We start from the raw sequence: 17,017 nt of genomic DNA on the forward strand, positions 1-17,017 counted from the left end.
ACCATTTCTAGCATCCTCTTTAGCTCATGGCAGCTTCTGCCTGTTGTAGTTCTTGAGTGAAACGCCTTGGGACATTTTCCTTTATTAAAGATGCTATATAAATATAAGTTGTCGTTGGAGCCCTGAAATATTTTGGTCAGAATACCTGGACAATATTACAAAATGTAAAATCAAATATCCAATTTGAAGTCAAAAAGCAATTAAAATCATTATTTTTAAAATTTTGCTTCAACTTGTTTCTTTGTCAAATTGCATTTACCCTGTTGATTTCAACGTGTAGTTTATTGATTGTTTTGATATAAATACTTGGTGAAACTAAATATTCCAAATGTAGCCAATGAACAGGAAAGGAATTCAAGATTAATTTAGATTTTGACAAATTCTGAAAAGTATTATTTAGTAAGGCAGTTAATTTGAGGCAAAATTTGAAAACAGATTTTGTTTGGAAACTTTTTACAAAGGTTTATATTTGCTATTTTGCTTCATGCTTTACAGCTCTCTAATGTTTATATTTTAAGATAACCTTGATTGCAGCCTCACATGTAAGTTAGATATGTTGTATGTTTTATTAGCTTCCTCATCTGGTCTGAAGATTAAGTTATACTACGTTTATGCAAAAAAGATTAATTAACCAATCTTTGTGCTTTATAGCAACAAAGGTTGCAAAAAATGAAACAGAGGGCCAAGTCTGCTGCAGACCCTGATCAACAAAGGTGAGATCTTTTTAATATTAAAGGTGTTTCCAGTGAGTTTTTATACAGAAGCTGCAATTCAGTTCATTATTTACAGATATTGTAAACTATCTTGTCACTTCTGTAACATAAGGGGGTCCAGCATTACTCGTAGTGTGTCTTTTGAATTCCAGTTGATTCTTTTGGAGGATTGTTTGCCCTAAGGCACTGAAATAGCAGAGCATGCAGGTGTTACAAACAGTAGCACAAGGTAGCTTGTATGTATGTTTTCCCAGCTGTGCAGTTGCCTATTTAACACCTGAGCCATACAAAAAAATGATCAGGTCCATGATGGCCAACCTTGGCTGGTAGTGATAATTGACCTCAGTGTGAAATAAGAAAGGAAAGAATTTTTTCTGGTTCTGTTTTTTTATCCTTGTGATAAATGCATCATAATGCATATGCATAAATACTCACGCATCATGATAATGTGCCTACAAATACTTAAGCTATTTAAGCTTTCAGTTTAAAGTTGTACTGAAAGAGTGCTGCTTTCCTGGAAGTGCTATCATTTGGATAAATAGAGGCCCTACCTGCTTGTTCAGGTAGATATAAAACAACCCTTGAGACATGAAGAGTGGGGAGTTAGCCCACTGTCTTGGCCAGCATTCAAGAGAATACAAACCTAGTTTATGCAACCTGTCCTCATAATTTAACTCGCTTAGTCCCAGCATACTTCTGGTGATTCTGTGCTGCACCCTCTCCAAGACCATTGTATTCTTCCTGAGGTGCAGTGCCCAGAACTAAATGCATTGGACCATACTGAGAATAACCAGAGCTCTCTGGAATTGTAACACAACTTGCACCCCTTTATCTCAAGAGGGCTGGAATACAAAGGCCTACAATCCATTATCCTTTTAAATTATGTTTGTACGTGTCTATTAGCTTTGTAATTTTTGTACCTGTATCTTAATTCTCTTCTCATTCACAGTTCTTACCTATCATCATTTAGAAAATATTCACAGATATCTTTCTTTATCCAAAATGGATAATCTCTCTCTTTCCTACATTGAATTCCATCTCCACAGTTTGCTCAATAACTTAATCTATCAATGTCCCTTTACAACAATGCTGCTCCACTCTGCACTATTTACAATGTCACCTGTTTGGTGTTGTCAGCAGACTCCAATATATTCTCTGTTTCTTCATTCAAGTCATTTATAGCTATAGTGAAAAGCCAAGGCCCCAGCACAGATCCTTGAGGAACACCACTAGTCGCATCTTGCTAAATTGAGTACATATCTATTATCCCTACACTCTCTTTTCTACCTCCAAAGACAGTAGGTTGCTCCCAATTCCATGTGCTCTTATTTTTGCTAAGTCTCTTATGTGAGCCTTGTTGAATGCCTTCTGGAAGTCCATTATAAATTAGATCCATAGACACCACCTATATATCATGTTTATAACCGCTTCAAAAATTCTGCTAGGTTTGTTCAATGTGACTCCCTTTACAAATCCACGCTGGCTTTCTCCAATCAGCTATTTGTCCAAATGCTCTGTCACTTTGTCACAAAAAAAAATTCTAGTTTTTATTCCACAACTAACTTTAGACTGAAAGGACTGTAATTTCCCACTTCACCTCTCTTCTTAAATAATAAAGCAGTCGTCCAATCCAAGGGAACAATTCCTGAGTTGAGCATTTCGGCAGATTATGATTAGCGTATGAATAATTCCCTCACCTACTTTTAATAACATGAAGTGGGAAACCATTGAGTCCTGGAGATTTGTCTACTTTTAATCCCATTAGTTATCCCATACTGATGTTTTTGAAGCTTACGTTGAATCCAGTTAGTGCCTTGCCTCATTTTTTAGCTTTCCTTATAGCTCTACTACTCTGTCGTCATCCTTATTTCCTACTGTGAGGGTGTACTACTAAAACAAATTAGCAATTTAGTAATTCTGCCATTTCCTGATCTTCCAATTTCAATAATAAGGCACTTAAGGAAGTTGTTTTTTCATTTTAATAGATGTCCAGTTACATTAGAAAGTGCATACGTATTGATATGAAGTGTGAACAAGATGAAGCTTGGGTATAATCACACTACATTTACCTTCTCCATCCACAACATGCTGTATGTCAGCAACAAATCTGCTTCTCTCATGTTCCTTTTGGGCTGTAACTTAAAACCTGATGATCGTAATCCTGAACTTTATTTTTTAATTTTTTTTAAAGAAAATCATGCTTTGCTTTCTGATAATTCTAAGTTGTGCATGATCAAGAATGAACATCAAGCTGCCTGTTAGTAAAAAAGGACAGCTGATCGTTTATGACATACTACTTGGTCACATAATCTGCTGACATAGTTATCTCGTTTCACACATGAATAAATTGAAATGTCAGAAAATTCTCCAAGTCATCACTCAAGAAAAATTAAAAGACTAGTTTAGCTTTTTGACAAAGCTTTGGGTGAATTTTATTGTTGTGATTTTGTGTCAAAATACAGATAATATCCAGTTAAATTAAAACTCATACTTGGGGAGCTTCCGCTGTGATTTCATGAAAAGCAGGTATCAAATGAGCTGTAATCCACTGATTAGTCATTGAGATAACTAGCTTTTTCCACCACTTGCTATTTCCTTAAGTCCCTACTTCCTTGTCCTTCCACTCTTGCCTCCAACAACAAATGCAGGAAGCTGATCAAGATTTTTGGCACCAAGATGATAACCATCCATTTAGTTGGCTTGGCTGTTTTTCTTGCCCTAAGCTGCCAAGTCAAATTCCCCTAAGCAATCAGTCACCAACTCATTCTAATTTCTCTCCCATCTTCCCTCTTCCTCTTGTGTCCTTTTAAAACCATGTGATCCACATTCTGCTGTCTTCACTCCATTTTCATATAATGCTGGCCTTCAAATTCAGATGTCTAATATAAATATTTTTGAGGACGAAAGAAAGAAAATTTTTTGAATAAAAGGGGAAATATCCTTATCATATCACTGTCCTTGCCTCACTTCCCAATGTAAAAAAAAGGATGTTAGGACACCTAAATACAAATTCAGAAACGTTTGCATATTTCAGTGTATTTGTTCCCAAGAGCGGAAAATAAAATAATTGTCAGACTGCAGGCATTACTCCTGGTACTATTAGTAAACCTGCCTGTACTCACCCACGTATAAAATCTAGCACTGTAAACCCGAGTTGCCTAACCTTTTAAGTAAACTTAATTTAATTGAGATCATTTTTAACATAAATGTACCGCATGTTGTACTAATCACCTGTTTGTTAAAGTTCATTTTATAGTCTGGTTACTAGTGTATTCCCAAGTTAAATTTGGAATTCATCTTTAATATATTACATTTTGGCACAAATGTACTATCATAAGTTTAATTAAATATTTGCAATGCACCTGGTTCTCAAAGCGTTGGAAGATTGAATACTGCAGCCTACATATAAAATTTGTTATTATCAGCAACACATCTTCAACTGAAAAATAACGGTCAGTTTCACAAATGTACATACCTTGCAGGTAGTATTGCTGTTCAGGAACATGTCAAAAAATCAGGCACAGTCTCATGTTTTTCTCCCCATTCATTTTAATAATGGGGAACACCCCCATAATTTCCTGATTTGCTTGTGAGGCCAGCATGACTCCCCATTGGGAGCGTTCCTGCCAAAACTCTAGATGTCTATAATCTGACAGTACACATGACTGAATGGATTTTTTTTTTATTTTTCCACCTCTTTTGAGCAGTGGGGCAGGGGAAGAAGACCTTGAATCATATCTACAACATGCAAAATCTCAATCTGAAGCTTTCAGGAACCAACACAGTAAGTTTGCTCCTAAAAGCTATTTGCCATAGATTTTTTCTTAAGTATATGAATTACTGTTTTAGCCGTGTGAAGTTGAATATGCTGATTTGATTAACATCTCAAAATGAGTTCAACCATTAGATTTTTAAAAATTTCTTGGGATATGAATGCACATCCCACCCATTGTTACCCTGAGAAGTTGGCAAAGGTCTGCTCCTTGAACCAATGAAACCATGTGTTGAAGATGCTCCAACAGTGATGTTAAAAAGGTAATTCCAGGATATTGACCCAGCATGAAGAAGAAGCAATGATATAGGCCCGTATCAGAATGGCGTATGACTTGAATAGGAACTTGGTTCATCACAACGCCTTCAATGCACATACTTGATCTTTTTCAACTGAACTGTTAATCCTTGAATCAGAAAAGGTACAAGGTTGCATTATTTTGGTTTCACGGTGTGTGGCAGATTTACTTGATTTGAGAGAGGATTGCAGTTGTGTTGATGGCCCAAAAATCCTATCTCTGATCATCTTGTCTCATACCAATGCAATGTTTTTATCTCCATGTGCTCAACAGTATGCTTAGCCATTTAAAGTCTTATTTTGCGTGTATAATCATTGTATTTACTTGTAGCAGTGTTTTGCTTGGTGGGACAGGTTCCAGATTCATGAATCTGTAGAAGTAAAGTTTCAAATCAGTTTGCCAGTGTGTTGTTACCTTGTCCACCTCTCAAACGTTTTCATAACTCCCATAGTTTAAAAAGCCTGCTAGATGCTGTTACTAACTACCTACATCCTTAAAATCTTCATCCTAGCTTTCTCCATGCTTTCCAAACACCACCAATCTGTAAGCTCCCTCTCTATGCCTCTCAAACAAGTAACTGCTATTTAACACCATCACCTCTTTCTCACTACACCATTTATGTACCAGCTACAGCTCTAAGAATGCCATGGTTAAATACGCCAATGATACCTGTATGTTTGTGACCATTATGCACTATGAATCTTCATCCTCCTTAACCTTTCTGCAGCCTTTGATATAATTAACCACTCCATCCTCCAAAAGGTCTCCTCCATGGTTCCAGCCACATTGGTAAATGTGGCAACCTATCTCCTGCTGTCAGTTCTTCTGCAATATCCACTCAGTTACCTTTGGGCTGTCCAAAGCTCTATCCATATCTGCATAGTGCCACTTGATAACATTGTTCATTGATTACCTTCCATCTGTTTGCAGTCACTCTTCCCTCATGCTCTCTGTTGAATCCAGCAGTGGCTTTATTTTTATTATTCATTCATGGGATGTGGGCATCACTGGCTAGGCCAGCATTTATTGCCTATCTCTAATTGCTCTTGAGAAGGTGGTGATGAGCTGCTGCTTTGAACCGCTGCAGTCCACATGACCCAGTGACAGTGAAGGAACGGCGACATAGTTCCAAATCAGGATGAGGAGTGGCTTGGAGGGGAACCTCCAAGTTGTGGTTTATGTACCAACTACAGTTCTAAGAATGCTATGGTTAGTGTGATGTCATTGTGATTTGGACAAGCTGAGTGAGTGGGCAGATGCATGGCAGATGCAGTATAATGTGTATAAATGTGAGGTTATCCACTTTGGTAGCAAAAACAGGAAGGCAGATCTGAATGGCTATAAATTGAGAGGGGAATGTGCAGTGAGACCTGGGTGTCCTCGTACATCAGTCACTGAAGGTAAGCATGCAGGTGCAGCAGTTGGTAAAGAAGACAAATGGTATGTTGGCCTTCATAGCGGAAGGATTCAAGTACAAGAGCAGGGATGTCTTGTTGCAATTACACAGAGCCTTGGTGGGACCACACCTGGAATATTGTGTGCAATTTTGGCCTCCTTACCTGAGGAAGGATGTTCTTGCTATGAAGGGAGTGCAGCAAAGGTTTACCAGACTGATTCCTGGGATGGCAGGACTGACGTATGAGGAGAGATCAAGTCAATAAGGATTATATTCACTGGAGTTCAGAAGAATGAGGGAGGGATCTCATAGAAGCCTATAAAATTCTAACAGGATGAGACAGGGTAGAATCAGGAAGGATGTTCCCAATGGTGGGGGAGTCCAGAACCAAGGGTCACAGTCTGAGGATACAGGGTAGACCATTTAGGACTGAGATTAGGAGAAATTTCTTCACCCTGAGTGGTTTGCCTGTAGAATTCGCTACCACAAAGTAGTTGAGGCCAAAACATTGTTTTCAGAAGGAGGTAGATATAGCTCTTGGGGTGAAAGGGATGAAAGGATATGGGCAGAAAGCGGAATCAGCCATGATCATGATGAATGGCGGAGCAAGCTCAAAGGGCTGAATGACCTACTCTTCTTTTCTATGTTTCTATGTGGTGTTCCCATCTGTCTATTGTCCTTGTCCTTTTAGATGGTAGCGATCATGGGTTTGGAAGGTGGTGTCGAAGCAGCCATGGTGAGGTTTTGCAGTACATCTTGTAATGGTATATGCTGCTACTGTTGTGCTTTGGCAATGGAGGGAGTGAATGTTTGTGGGTGGGGTGCCAGTCAAGCAGGTAGCTTTGTCCTGGATGGTGTCAAGCTTCTTGAATGTTGTTGAAGCTGCATTCACTCAGGCAAGTGGAGAGTATTCCATCACACTCCTGACTTGTGCCTTATAGATGGCAGACAGGCTCTGGGGACTCAGGAGGTGAGTTACTTGCCGCAGGATTCTTAGCCTCTAACCTGCTCTTGTAGCCACAGCATTTATATGACTAGTCCAGTTCCATTTCTGGTCAATGGTAACCCCAAGGATGTTGATTGTAGGGAATTCAGCAATTGTAATTGAATGTCAAGGGGTGATGATTAGATTCTCTCTTGTTGGAGATGGTCTTTGCCTGGCACTTGTGTGGCGCAAATGTTACTTGCTACTTGTCAGCCCAAGCCTTGTGATAGTCCAGATTTTACTGCATTTGGACATGGACTGCTTCAGTTTCTGAGGAGTCGCGAATGGTGCTGAACATTGTGGAATCATCAGTGAACATCCCCACTTCTGACCTTATGATGGAAGGAAGGTCATTGAAGCAGCTGAAGATGTTTGGGCCAAGCACACTACTCTGAGGAACTCCTGCAGTGATGTTCTGGAACTGAGATGATGCTATTCACCACTACCTTCTCAAGGGCACCTAGGGATGTGCAATAAAAGTTGGCCCAACCAAAGAAGCCAACATCCCGTGAATGAATAAAAAAAATGATGGTTTCCCTCACCACCTGCCACAGACTCAGTCTAGTAGCTATGTCCTTTAGGACTCAGCCAGCTTGGTCTTTAGTGGTGTTACCTAGCCACTCTTGGTGATGGACATTGAAATCCCCCACCCAGAGTACATTCTGCATCCCTGCCACCCTCAGTGCTTCCTCCAAATGATGTTTAACATGGAGGAGTACTGATTCATCGGTTGAGGAGGACAGTACATGGTAATCTGCAGCAGGTTTCCTTGCCCATATTTCATCTGATGCCATGAGACTTAATGAGTCAGAGTCGAGTTGAGAACTCCTAGGGCAACTCCTTCCTACTGCCAGTGGGACAGGACACACTCGGAGGGTGGTGATGGTGGTGTCTGGGAGATTATCTATAAGATATGATTCCTTGAGTATGACTATGTCAGACTGTTCGACAAGTCTGTGAGACAGTTCTCCCAATTTTGGTACAAGCCCCCAGATGCTAGTATTGAGAATTTGCAGGGTTGATGGGGCTGAGTTTGCTGATGTCGTTTTTGGTGCCTCGATAGATGCCAAGAGATCTGTCCGGTTTCATTCCTTATCAAATTTCTGTGATGGCTTGATACAAGTGAGCGGCTTGCTAGACCATTTCAGAGGGCATTTGAGTCAGCCACATTGCTGTGGGTTTGGAGTCACATGTAGGCCAGACCAGGCAAGGACAGCAGAATTCCTTCCCCAAAGGACATTAGTGAACCAGATAGGTTTTTACGATAATAGTTTCATGGTCATAATAAGACTTTTAATTCCAGATTTTTATTGAATTTAAATTCCAACCTGGCTCCCCTGGGTCTCTGGATACTAGTCCAGTGACAGTATCACTATGCACAGTCTCTAGTTAGTACTGATTGATGCTGAGCTGAATTTCAGATCCTATATCCCATTACCAGTGCTACCTATTTCCAGCTCGGCAATACAGTCCACTTCTGTTCTTAACTCGTCCAAATTGCCACTGAATTTTTAATCTCATCTTTGGCACTTTCACACCAGACTTTGCTATGCTCTTGTCTCAAGTTTCTCTCTACACATACTCCAGCTCCCAAACTATATTTTAGTCTATATGAAGTCTATTCACTTCGCTGGCTTTTTCCACCCCAGCACGTTGTTCCCAGAATCTTTGTGAATCCTTCCATGGCTTCACTGCAACCTCTACATCACAGCTTTTAGCCTTTGTTATTCTGATTTTAGTCAACATGCCTCTTTCTCTGTTCCCCACCCCCTGACCTCCGTTTTAAATAATCATGTTGATCCTATGGCTACCATGTCTCTGGAATTATTTTCATGAATCCCTCTGCTTTACATTTTCTGAAACAACTTTAAAAGGACATCTTGGACCATACATTTAATCCACTCTCCTAACTTATTTTCTCCTCTCTTTGAAGCATTTGTCCTCTGTTTAAAGTTGTATACAACTACAAATTGTTGAAGGTGGGTAAGGATCAGACAGTCATGGAGTTGACTTAAACACATTACCAGATTTTCCAGGATCTTGATAACTGCAGTGTTCTTCAATTATTATAGTGTTGTTTCAAAGCTCAGTGCTTGAAATTTTACATCAGATAGATGTGGAAAAATCTGTCCTTTCAAAACGCTTAATGTACAGGGTTAAAAAGGTCTGTTATTTCTGCAATACCACAAATAGTTTAGACTGCTGTGTACATCAGTTAAATGGGTGTTGAGATGTTTCAGTGCTTTGAAACCAATACAAAAGATTTAAATGGCTTCTCACGAAAATTAGGGATGGGCAACAAATGCTGGTATTGCCAGCAATGCCCCCATCCATGAACGGATATATTTTTTTAAAGCCGATCCTGTGTGTTCCGGTGCATTTTTGGATGTGAAGGATAAAATATGGTTTCTAGTAATTTACTGATTGAAGTAGAGTCCTTCACAAAGCATGGAATGAGGAGCTGCTCAGATATCTACTCAAGCAGTACAAGTAGAGGAAATACAATGCACAAATTTGAAAACTCATCATAGTGGATATCAACTTATTGGCAATGTAACAACTACAACAACTTACATTTATATTGTGCTTTTAACATAATGAAACATTCTAAGGCTCTTCCAAGGCGCATTATAAAACAAAGTGAGACATTGAGCCAAATAAGGAGACATTAGCTGGGATGACAGAAAGCTTGGTCCAGGATATGTTTTAAGGAGTGTTTTCATCTGTGTTCAAATAGGTCAACAAACCAGTATTCACAGAATCTCACAGCATAGGAGAGGGCCTTTGGCCCATCGAGTCTGCACCGACACTTGAGAAACACCTGACCTACCTACCTAACCCCATGTACCAGCACTTGGCCCGTAGCCTTGAATGTTATGATGTGCCAAGTGCTCATCCAGGTACTTTTTAAAGGATGTGAGGCAACCCGCCTCCACCACCCTCCCAGGCAGCGCCTTCCAGACTGTCACCACCCTCTGGGTAAAAAAGTTTTTCTTCACATCCCCCCTAAACCTCCTGCCCCTCATCTTGAACTTATCTCCCATCGGGACTGACTCTTCAACTAAGGGGAACAGCTGCTCCCTATCCATCCTGTCTATGCCCTTCATAATCTTCTACACCTCGATCAGGTCGCCCCTCAGTCTTCTCTGCTCCAACGAAAACAACCCAAGTCTATCCAACCTCTCTTCATAACTTAAATGTTTCATCCCAGGCAACATCCTGGTGAATCTCCTCTGCACACCCTCCAGTGCAATCACATCCTTCCTATAATGTGGCGGCCAGAACTGCACACAGTACTCCAGCTGTGGCCTCACCAAGGTTCATACAACTCCAACATTTTTGTATAGAACAATATCTCCCTACATTTGTAACTTATGCCTCGATTGATAAAGGCAAGTGTCCCATATGCCTTTTTCACCACCCCATTAACATGCTCCTCCGCCTTCCAAGATCTATGTGTACACGCACCAAGGTCCCTTTGTTCCTCAGAACTTCCTAGTGTCGTGCCATTCATTGAATACTTCCTTGTCAAATTGCTGCTTCCAAAATGTATCACCTCACACTTTTCAGGGTTAAATTCCACCTGCCACTTATCTGTCCATTTGAGCATCCTGTCTGTATCTTCCTGTAGCCCAAGACACTCAACGTCCCTGTTAACCACCCAGCCAATCTTTGTGTCATCTGCAAACTTACTAATCCTACCCCCCACATAGTCATTATGTCATTTATATAGGGGAACCAACACAGATCCCTGTGGTACGCCACTGGACACTGGCTTCCAGTCACTAAAGCATCCTTCTGTCATCACCCTCTGTCTCCTACAGCTAAGCCAATTTTGAATCCGCCTTTTCAAACTACCCTGTATCCCATGTGCATTTACCGCCTTTATCAGTCTCCCATGTGGGACCCTGTCAAAGGCTTTGCTGAAATCCGTACAACTGCATCTACACATCTGGTCACCTGCTCAAAAAATTTAATCAAATTTGTTAGGCATGATCTCCCTCTGACAGAGTCATGCTGACTATCCCTGATCAAACCTTGCCTCTCCAAGTGGAGGTAGATTCTCTCCTTCAGAATTTTCTCCAATAGTTTCCCTACCACTGACGTGAGACTCACTGGCCTGTAGTTCCCTGGCTTATTTCCACAACACTTCTTAAAAAGCGGAACCACATTAGCTATAAAAACAAGAAACTGCGGATGCTGGAAATCCAAAACAAAAACACAATTACCTGGAAAAACTCAGCAGGTCTGGCAGCATCGGCGCAGAAGAAAAGAGTTGACATTTCGAGTCCTCATGACCCTTCAACAGAACTGAGTGAATATTAGGAGAGAGGTGAAATATAAGCTGGTTTAAGATGGGGCAGGGGGGGAGAGAAGTGGGGAGATGGTGTGGTTGTAGGACAAGCAAGCAGTGATAGGAGCAGATAATCAAAAGATGTCACAGACAAAGAAACAAAAAGGTGTTGAAGGTAGAGATATTATCTAAACGAATGTGCTAATTAAAAATGGATGGCAGGGCACTCAAGGTACAGCTCTAGGGGTGGGGTGGAAAGACTAGCAGGGCACACAAGATTTAAAAATAATGGAAATAGGTGGGAAAAGAAAAATCTATATAAATTATTGGAAAAAACAAAAGGAAGGGGGAAGAAACGGAAAGGGAGTGGGGATGGAGGAGGGAGTTCAAGATCTAAAGTTGTTGAATTCAATATTCAGTCCGGAAGGCTGTTAAGTGTCTAGTCGGAAGATGAGGTGCTGTTCCTCCAGTTTGCGTTGGGCTTCACTGGAACAATGCAGCAAGCCAAGGACAGACTTGTGGTCAAGAGAGCAGGGTGGACTGTTAAAATGGCAAGCGACAGGGAGGTTTGGGTCTTTCTTGCGGACAGACCGCAGGTGTTCTGCAAAGCGGTCGCCCAGTTTACGTTTGGTCTCTCCAATGTAGAGGAGACCGCATTGGGAGCAACGAAAGCAGTAGACTAAGTTGGGGGAAATGCAAGTGAAATGCTGCTTCACTTGAAAGGAGTGTTTGGACCCTTGGACGGTGAGGAGAGAGGAAGTGAAGGGGCAGGTGTTGCATTTTTGCATGGGCATGGAGAGGTGCCATAGGTAGGGGTTGAGGAGTAGGGGGTGATGGAGGAGTGGACCAGGGTGTCCCAGAGGGAACGATCCCTACGGAATGCCGCCGGGAGGGTGAAGGGAAGATGTGTTTAGTGGTGGCATCATGCTGGAGTTGGCGGAAATGACGGAGGATGATCCTTTGAATGCGGAGGCTGGTGGGATGATAAGTGGGGACAAGGGGGACCCTATCATATTTCTGGGAGGGAGGAGAAGGCGTGAGGGCGGATGCGCGGGAGATGGGCCGGACACGGTTGAGGGCCCTGTCAACGACCATGGGTGGAAAACCTCGGTTAAGGAAGGAGGAGGACACGACAGAGGAACTGTTTTTGAAGGTAGCATCATCAGAACAGATGCGACGGAGGCGAAGGAACTGAGAGAATGGGATGGAGTTCTTAAAGGAAGCAGGGTGTGAGGAGCTGTAGTCGAGGTAGCTTTGGGAATCGGTAGGCTTGTAATGGATATTGGTGGACAGTCTATCACCAGAAATTGAGACAGAGGTCAAGGAAGGGAAGGGAAGTGTCAGAGATGGACCATGTGAAAATGATGGAGGAGTGGAGATTGGAAGCAAAATTAATACATTTTTCCAAGTCCCGACGAGAGCATGAAGCAGCACCAAAGTAATCATCGATGTACCGGAGAAAGAGTTTTGGGAGGGGGCCAGAGTAGGACTGGAACAAGGAATGTTCCACATACCCCATAAAGAGACAGGCATAGCTGAATGGGCCCCATTCAGGTACCCATAGCCACACCTTTTATTTGGAGGAAGTGAGAGGAGTTAAAGGAGAAATTGTTCAGTGTGAGAACAAGTTCAGCCAGTTGGAGGAGAGTAGTGGTGGATGGGGATTGTTCGGGCCTCTGTTTGAGGAAGAAGCTAAGGGCCCTCAGACCATCCTGGTAGAGGATGGAGGTGTAGAGAGCTTGGACGTCCAGGGTGAAGAGGAAGCGGTAGGGGCCAGGGAACTGGAAATTGTTGATGTGATGTCATGAGGACTCGAAACGTCAACTCTTTTCTTCTCCGTCGATGCTGCCAGACCTGCTGAATTTTTCCAGGTAATTCTGTTTTTGTTTTGGATTTCCAGCATCCGCAGTTTTTTGTTTTTAACTGTGTTTAATTGACTGCCACTCCTCTTCAAGAAATGCCTACCTTGAAGAAGTTTTGCTCCTTTCTGCGACAAGATTTCTGTATCTCTCTTTTGCCTTGTTCACCTTCATTGCTTTCCATTTCCCTCCTGGTGTTTGACAAGGTGTTTACTAAAACCCGCTTTCACAGCCATATCTCCTTTCTCAGTGACTGTCTCCGTCTCCAACTTACCCCACGTGGATTTCAACTGAAATTCCATCCCTCTTGTTTCGAACCCACCCAAGATTACAGGTATCTCCAGGGCATAAAATGTTTTTCGGACTGCTGTTCCCGTCACATTCTGAGATCCACACTCAGTGCCATGCACCGCCATATGAACACACTTGACCTCTCCCTCCAGCAGCACCACCGCACCCTTTTTCAAAGCTGCGCGTGCCCCCAGTTTCATTTTATTCTTCGTCTTATCCAATGCCTCAACAAGAAACTTTTTCTCTTTCTCTCAAGTGCTAAGGAATGCAAGCTCCAACAACTCATCGACACCAGCACCCATCTAGGGCCCTCAACCCCTGCCTGTCCCTCCGTCCCCACCCCATCTTCCAATCCCAGCCCCGGCCATGTATTCACTATGCCCCCTAACCTTCCCCTCTCCGACACTGAACGTTCAGTGCTCAGCAAAGGACTTATTTTCATGCCCTTACACCCTCATCTTAATGAATTTCGGGCTTGGCACGATGCTGAACTCTTCTTCCGCCGTCTTCATCTCCGTGCTCACTTCTTTGGGCAGGAGTCCTCTCCCCATTCAACGGATCCTTTTACCCACCTCCAATATTCTCCCTCCACCTGGACCCCTCCCTCTGGATTCTTACCTTCTCTTGATCTTTTCATTGAGAGCTGTCAGCGTGACATTAGTCGTCTCAATTTCTCTGCTCCTCTCACCCATTCTAATCTGTCTCTCTCTGAACTTACTGCACTCCGTTCTCTCAGGTCCAACCCCAACATTGTCATCAAACCCGCTGACAAGAGTGGTGCTGTTGTTGTCTGGCGCACTGACCTCTACCTCGCGGAGGTTGAGCGTCAACTCGCAGACACTTCCTCCTACCTCTCCCCGGACCATGACCCCCACTGAACATCAAGCCATTGTTTCCAGGACTGTCACTGATCTCATCTCCTCTGGAGATCTTCCTCCCACAGCTTCCAACCTGATGGTCACCCAGCCTCGGACGGCCCGCTTCTACCTCCTACCCAAAATCCACAAACAGAACTGCCCCGGTAGACCGATCATGTCAGCCTGTTCCTGCCCCAAGGAACTCATTTCTCGTTATCTTGACTCCCTTCTCTCTCTCCTTGTCCAGTCCCTTCCCACCTACATCCGTGATTCCTCTGACACCTTACGTCACATCAACACTTTCCAGTTCCCTGGCCCCTACCGCTTCCTCTTCACCCTGGACGTCCAATCCCTCTACACCTCCATGCCCCACCAAGATGGTCTGAGGGCTCTTAGCTTCTTCCTCAAACAGAGGCCTGAACAATCCCCATCCACCACTACTCTCCTCCATCTGGCTGAACTTGTTCTCACACTGAACAATTTCTCCTTTAACTCCTCTCACTTCCTCAAATAAAAGGTGTGGCTATGGGTAGCTGAATGGGCCCCAGCTATGCCTGTCTCTTTATGGGGTATGTGGAATATTCCTTGTTCCAGTCCTATTCCGGCCCCCTCCCACAACTCTTTCTCCAGTACATCGATGATTACTTTGGTGCTGCTTCGTGCTCTCGTTGGGACTTGGAAAAATGTATTAATTTTGCTTCCAATCTCCACCCCTCCATCATTTTCACATGGTCCATCTCTGACACTTCCCTTCCCTTCCTTGACCCCTCTGTCTCAATTTCTGGTGATAGACTGTCCACCAATATCCATTACAAGCCTACCGACTCCCACAGCTACCTTGACTATAGCTCCTCACACCCTGCTTCCTGTAAGGACTCCATCCCATTCTCTTAGTTCCTTCACCTCCGTCACATCTGTCCTGATGATGCTACCTTCAAAAACAGTTCCTCTGACATTTCCCCCTTCTTCCTTAACTGAGGTTTTCCACGCACGGTCGTTGACAGGGCCCTCAACCGTGTCCGGCCCATCTCCCGCGCATCTGCCCTCATGCCTTCTCCTCCCTCCCAGAAATATGATAGGGTCCCCCTTGTCCCCACTTATCACCCTACCAGCCTCCGCATTCAAAGGATCATCCTCTGCCATTTCCGCCAGCATGATGCCACCACTAAACACATCTTCCCCCCCCCCCCACCCCCGGCGGCATTCCATAGGGATCATTCCCTCTGGGACATCCTGGTCCACTCCTCCATCACCCCCTACTCCTCAACCCCTACCTATGGCACCTCTCCATGCCCACGTAAAAGATGCAACACCTGCCCCTGCACTTCCTCTCTCCTCACCGTCCAAGGGCCCAAACACTCCTTTCAAGTGAAGCATCATTTCACTTGCACTTCCCCCAACTTAGTCTACTGCTTTCGTTGCTCCCAATGCAGTCTCCTCTACATTGGAGAGACCAAATGTAAACTGGGCGACCGCTTTGCAGAACACCTGCGGTCTGTCCGCAAGAAAGACCCAAACCTCCCTGTCACTTGCCATTTTAACAGTCCACCCTGCTCTTTTGACCACATGTCTGTCCTTGGCTTGCTGCATTATTCCAGTGAAGCCCAACGCAAACTGAAGGAACAACACCTCATCTTTCGACTAGGCACTTTACAGCCTTCTGGATTGAATATTGAATTCAACAACTTTAGATCTTGAACTCCTTCCTCCATCCCCACCCCTTTTCCGTTTCTTCCCCCTTCCTTTTGTTTTTTCCAATAATTTATATAGATTTTTCTTTTCCCATCTATTTCCATTATTTTTAAATCTTGTATGCACTGCTAGTCTTTCCACCCCACCCCCACTAGAGCTGTACTTTGAGTGCCCTGCCATTCATTCTTAGATAATGTCACCACCTTCAACGCCTCTTTGTTCCTTTGTCTGTGACATCTTTTGATTATCTGCTCCTATCACTGCTTGCTTGTCCCTACAATACCGCCCCCCCTCCACCCCCAGCTTATATTTCACACCTCTCATAATTTTCACCCAGTTCTTTCGAAGGGTCATGAGGACTCGAAACGTCAACTCTTCTTCGCCGATGCTGCCAGAAGCACATTAGTTGTTCTCCAGTCTTCTGGCACCTCCCCTGTGGCCAGAGAGGAATTCAAAATTTGTGTCAGAGCCCCTGCAATCTCCTCCCTTGCATCCCTCAGCAGTCTGGGACACAATTCATCTGGACCTGGAGATTTGTCCACTTTTACGCCTGCCAATATCTCCAATACCTTGTCACTTCCTACTTCAACTTGTTCAAGAACCTCCCAGTCTCTCTCCCCAAGTTCCATACCTTCATCCTCAATCTCTTGGGTGCAGACGGATGTGAAGTATTCATTCAACACTCTATCAATGTCCTCTTGCTTCACCCATAGATTGCCCCCTTGGTCTCTTATGGGCCCTACTCTTTCCCTGGTTATCCTCTTCCCATTGATATACTTATAGACTATCTTGGGATCTTCCCTACTTTTACCAGCCAGAGCTTTCTCATATCCCCTCTTTGCTCTCCTAATTGCTTTCTT

General features: G+C 43.3%; 1 protein-coding gene across 1 annotated transcript in view; it reads left to right on the top strand.

Moving 5' to 3' along the window:
* ap1ar (adaptor related protein complex 1 associated regulatory protein) overlaps window positions 1-17,017 on the top strand; it is a 102,185-nt gene that overhangs the window by 67,307 nt on the left and 17,861 nt on the right. Inside the window, exons 7-8 of the mRNA XM_041184645.1 lie at window positions 652-713; window positions 4,421-4,497. Coding sequence (XP_041040579.1) covers window positions 652-713; window positions 4,421-4,497 — 139 coding nt within the window. The remainder of the gene's footprint in view (window positions 1-651; window positions 714-4,420; window positions 4,498-17,017) is intronic.

The sequence above is a fragment of the Carcharodon carcharias genome, chromosome 1 (assembly GCF_017639515.1).
Source record: "Carcharodon carcharias isolate sCarCar2 chromosome 1, sCarCar2.pri, whole genome shotgun sequence".
Lineage (NCBI taxonomy): Eukaryota > Metazoa > Chordata > Chondrichthyes > Lamniformes > Lamnidae > Carcharodon > Carcharodon carcharias.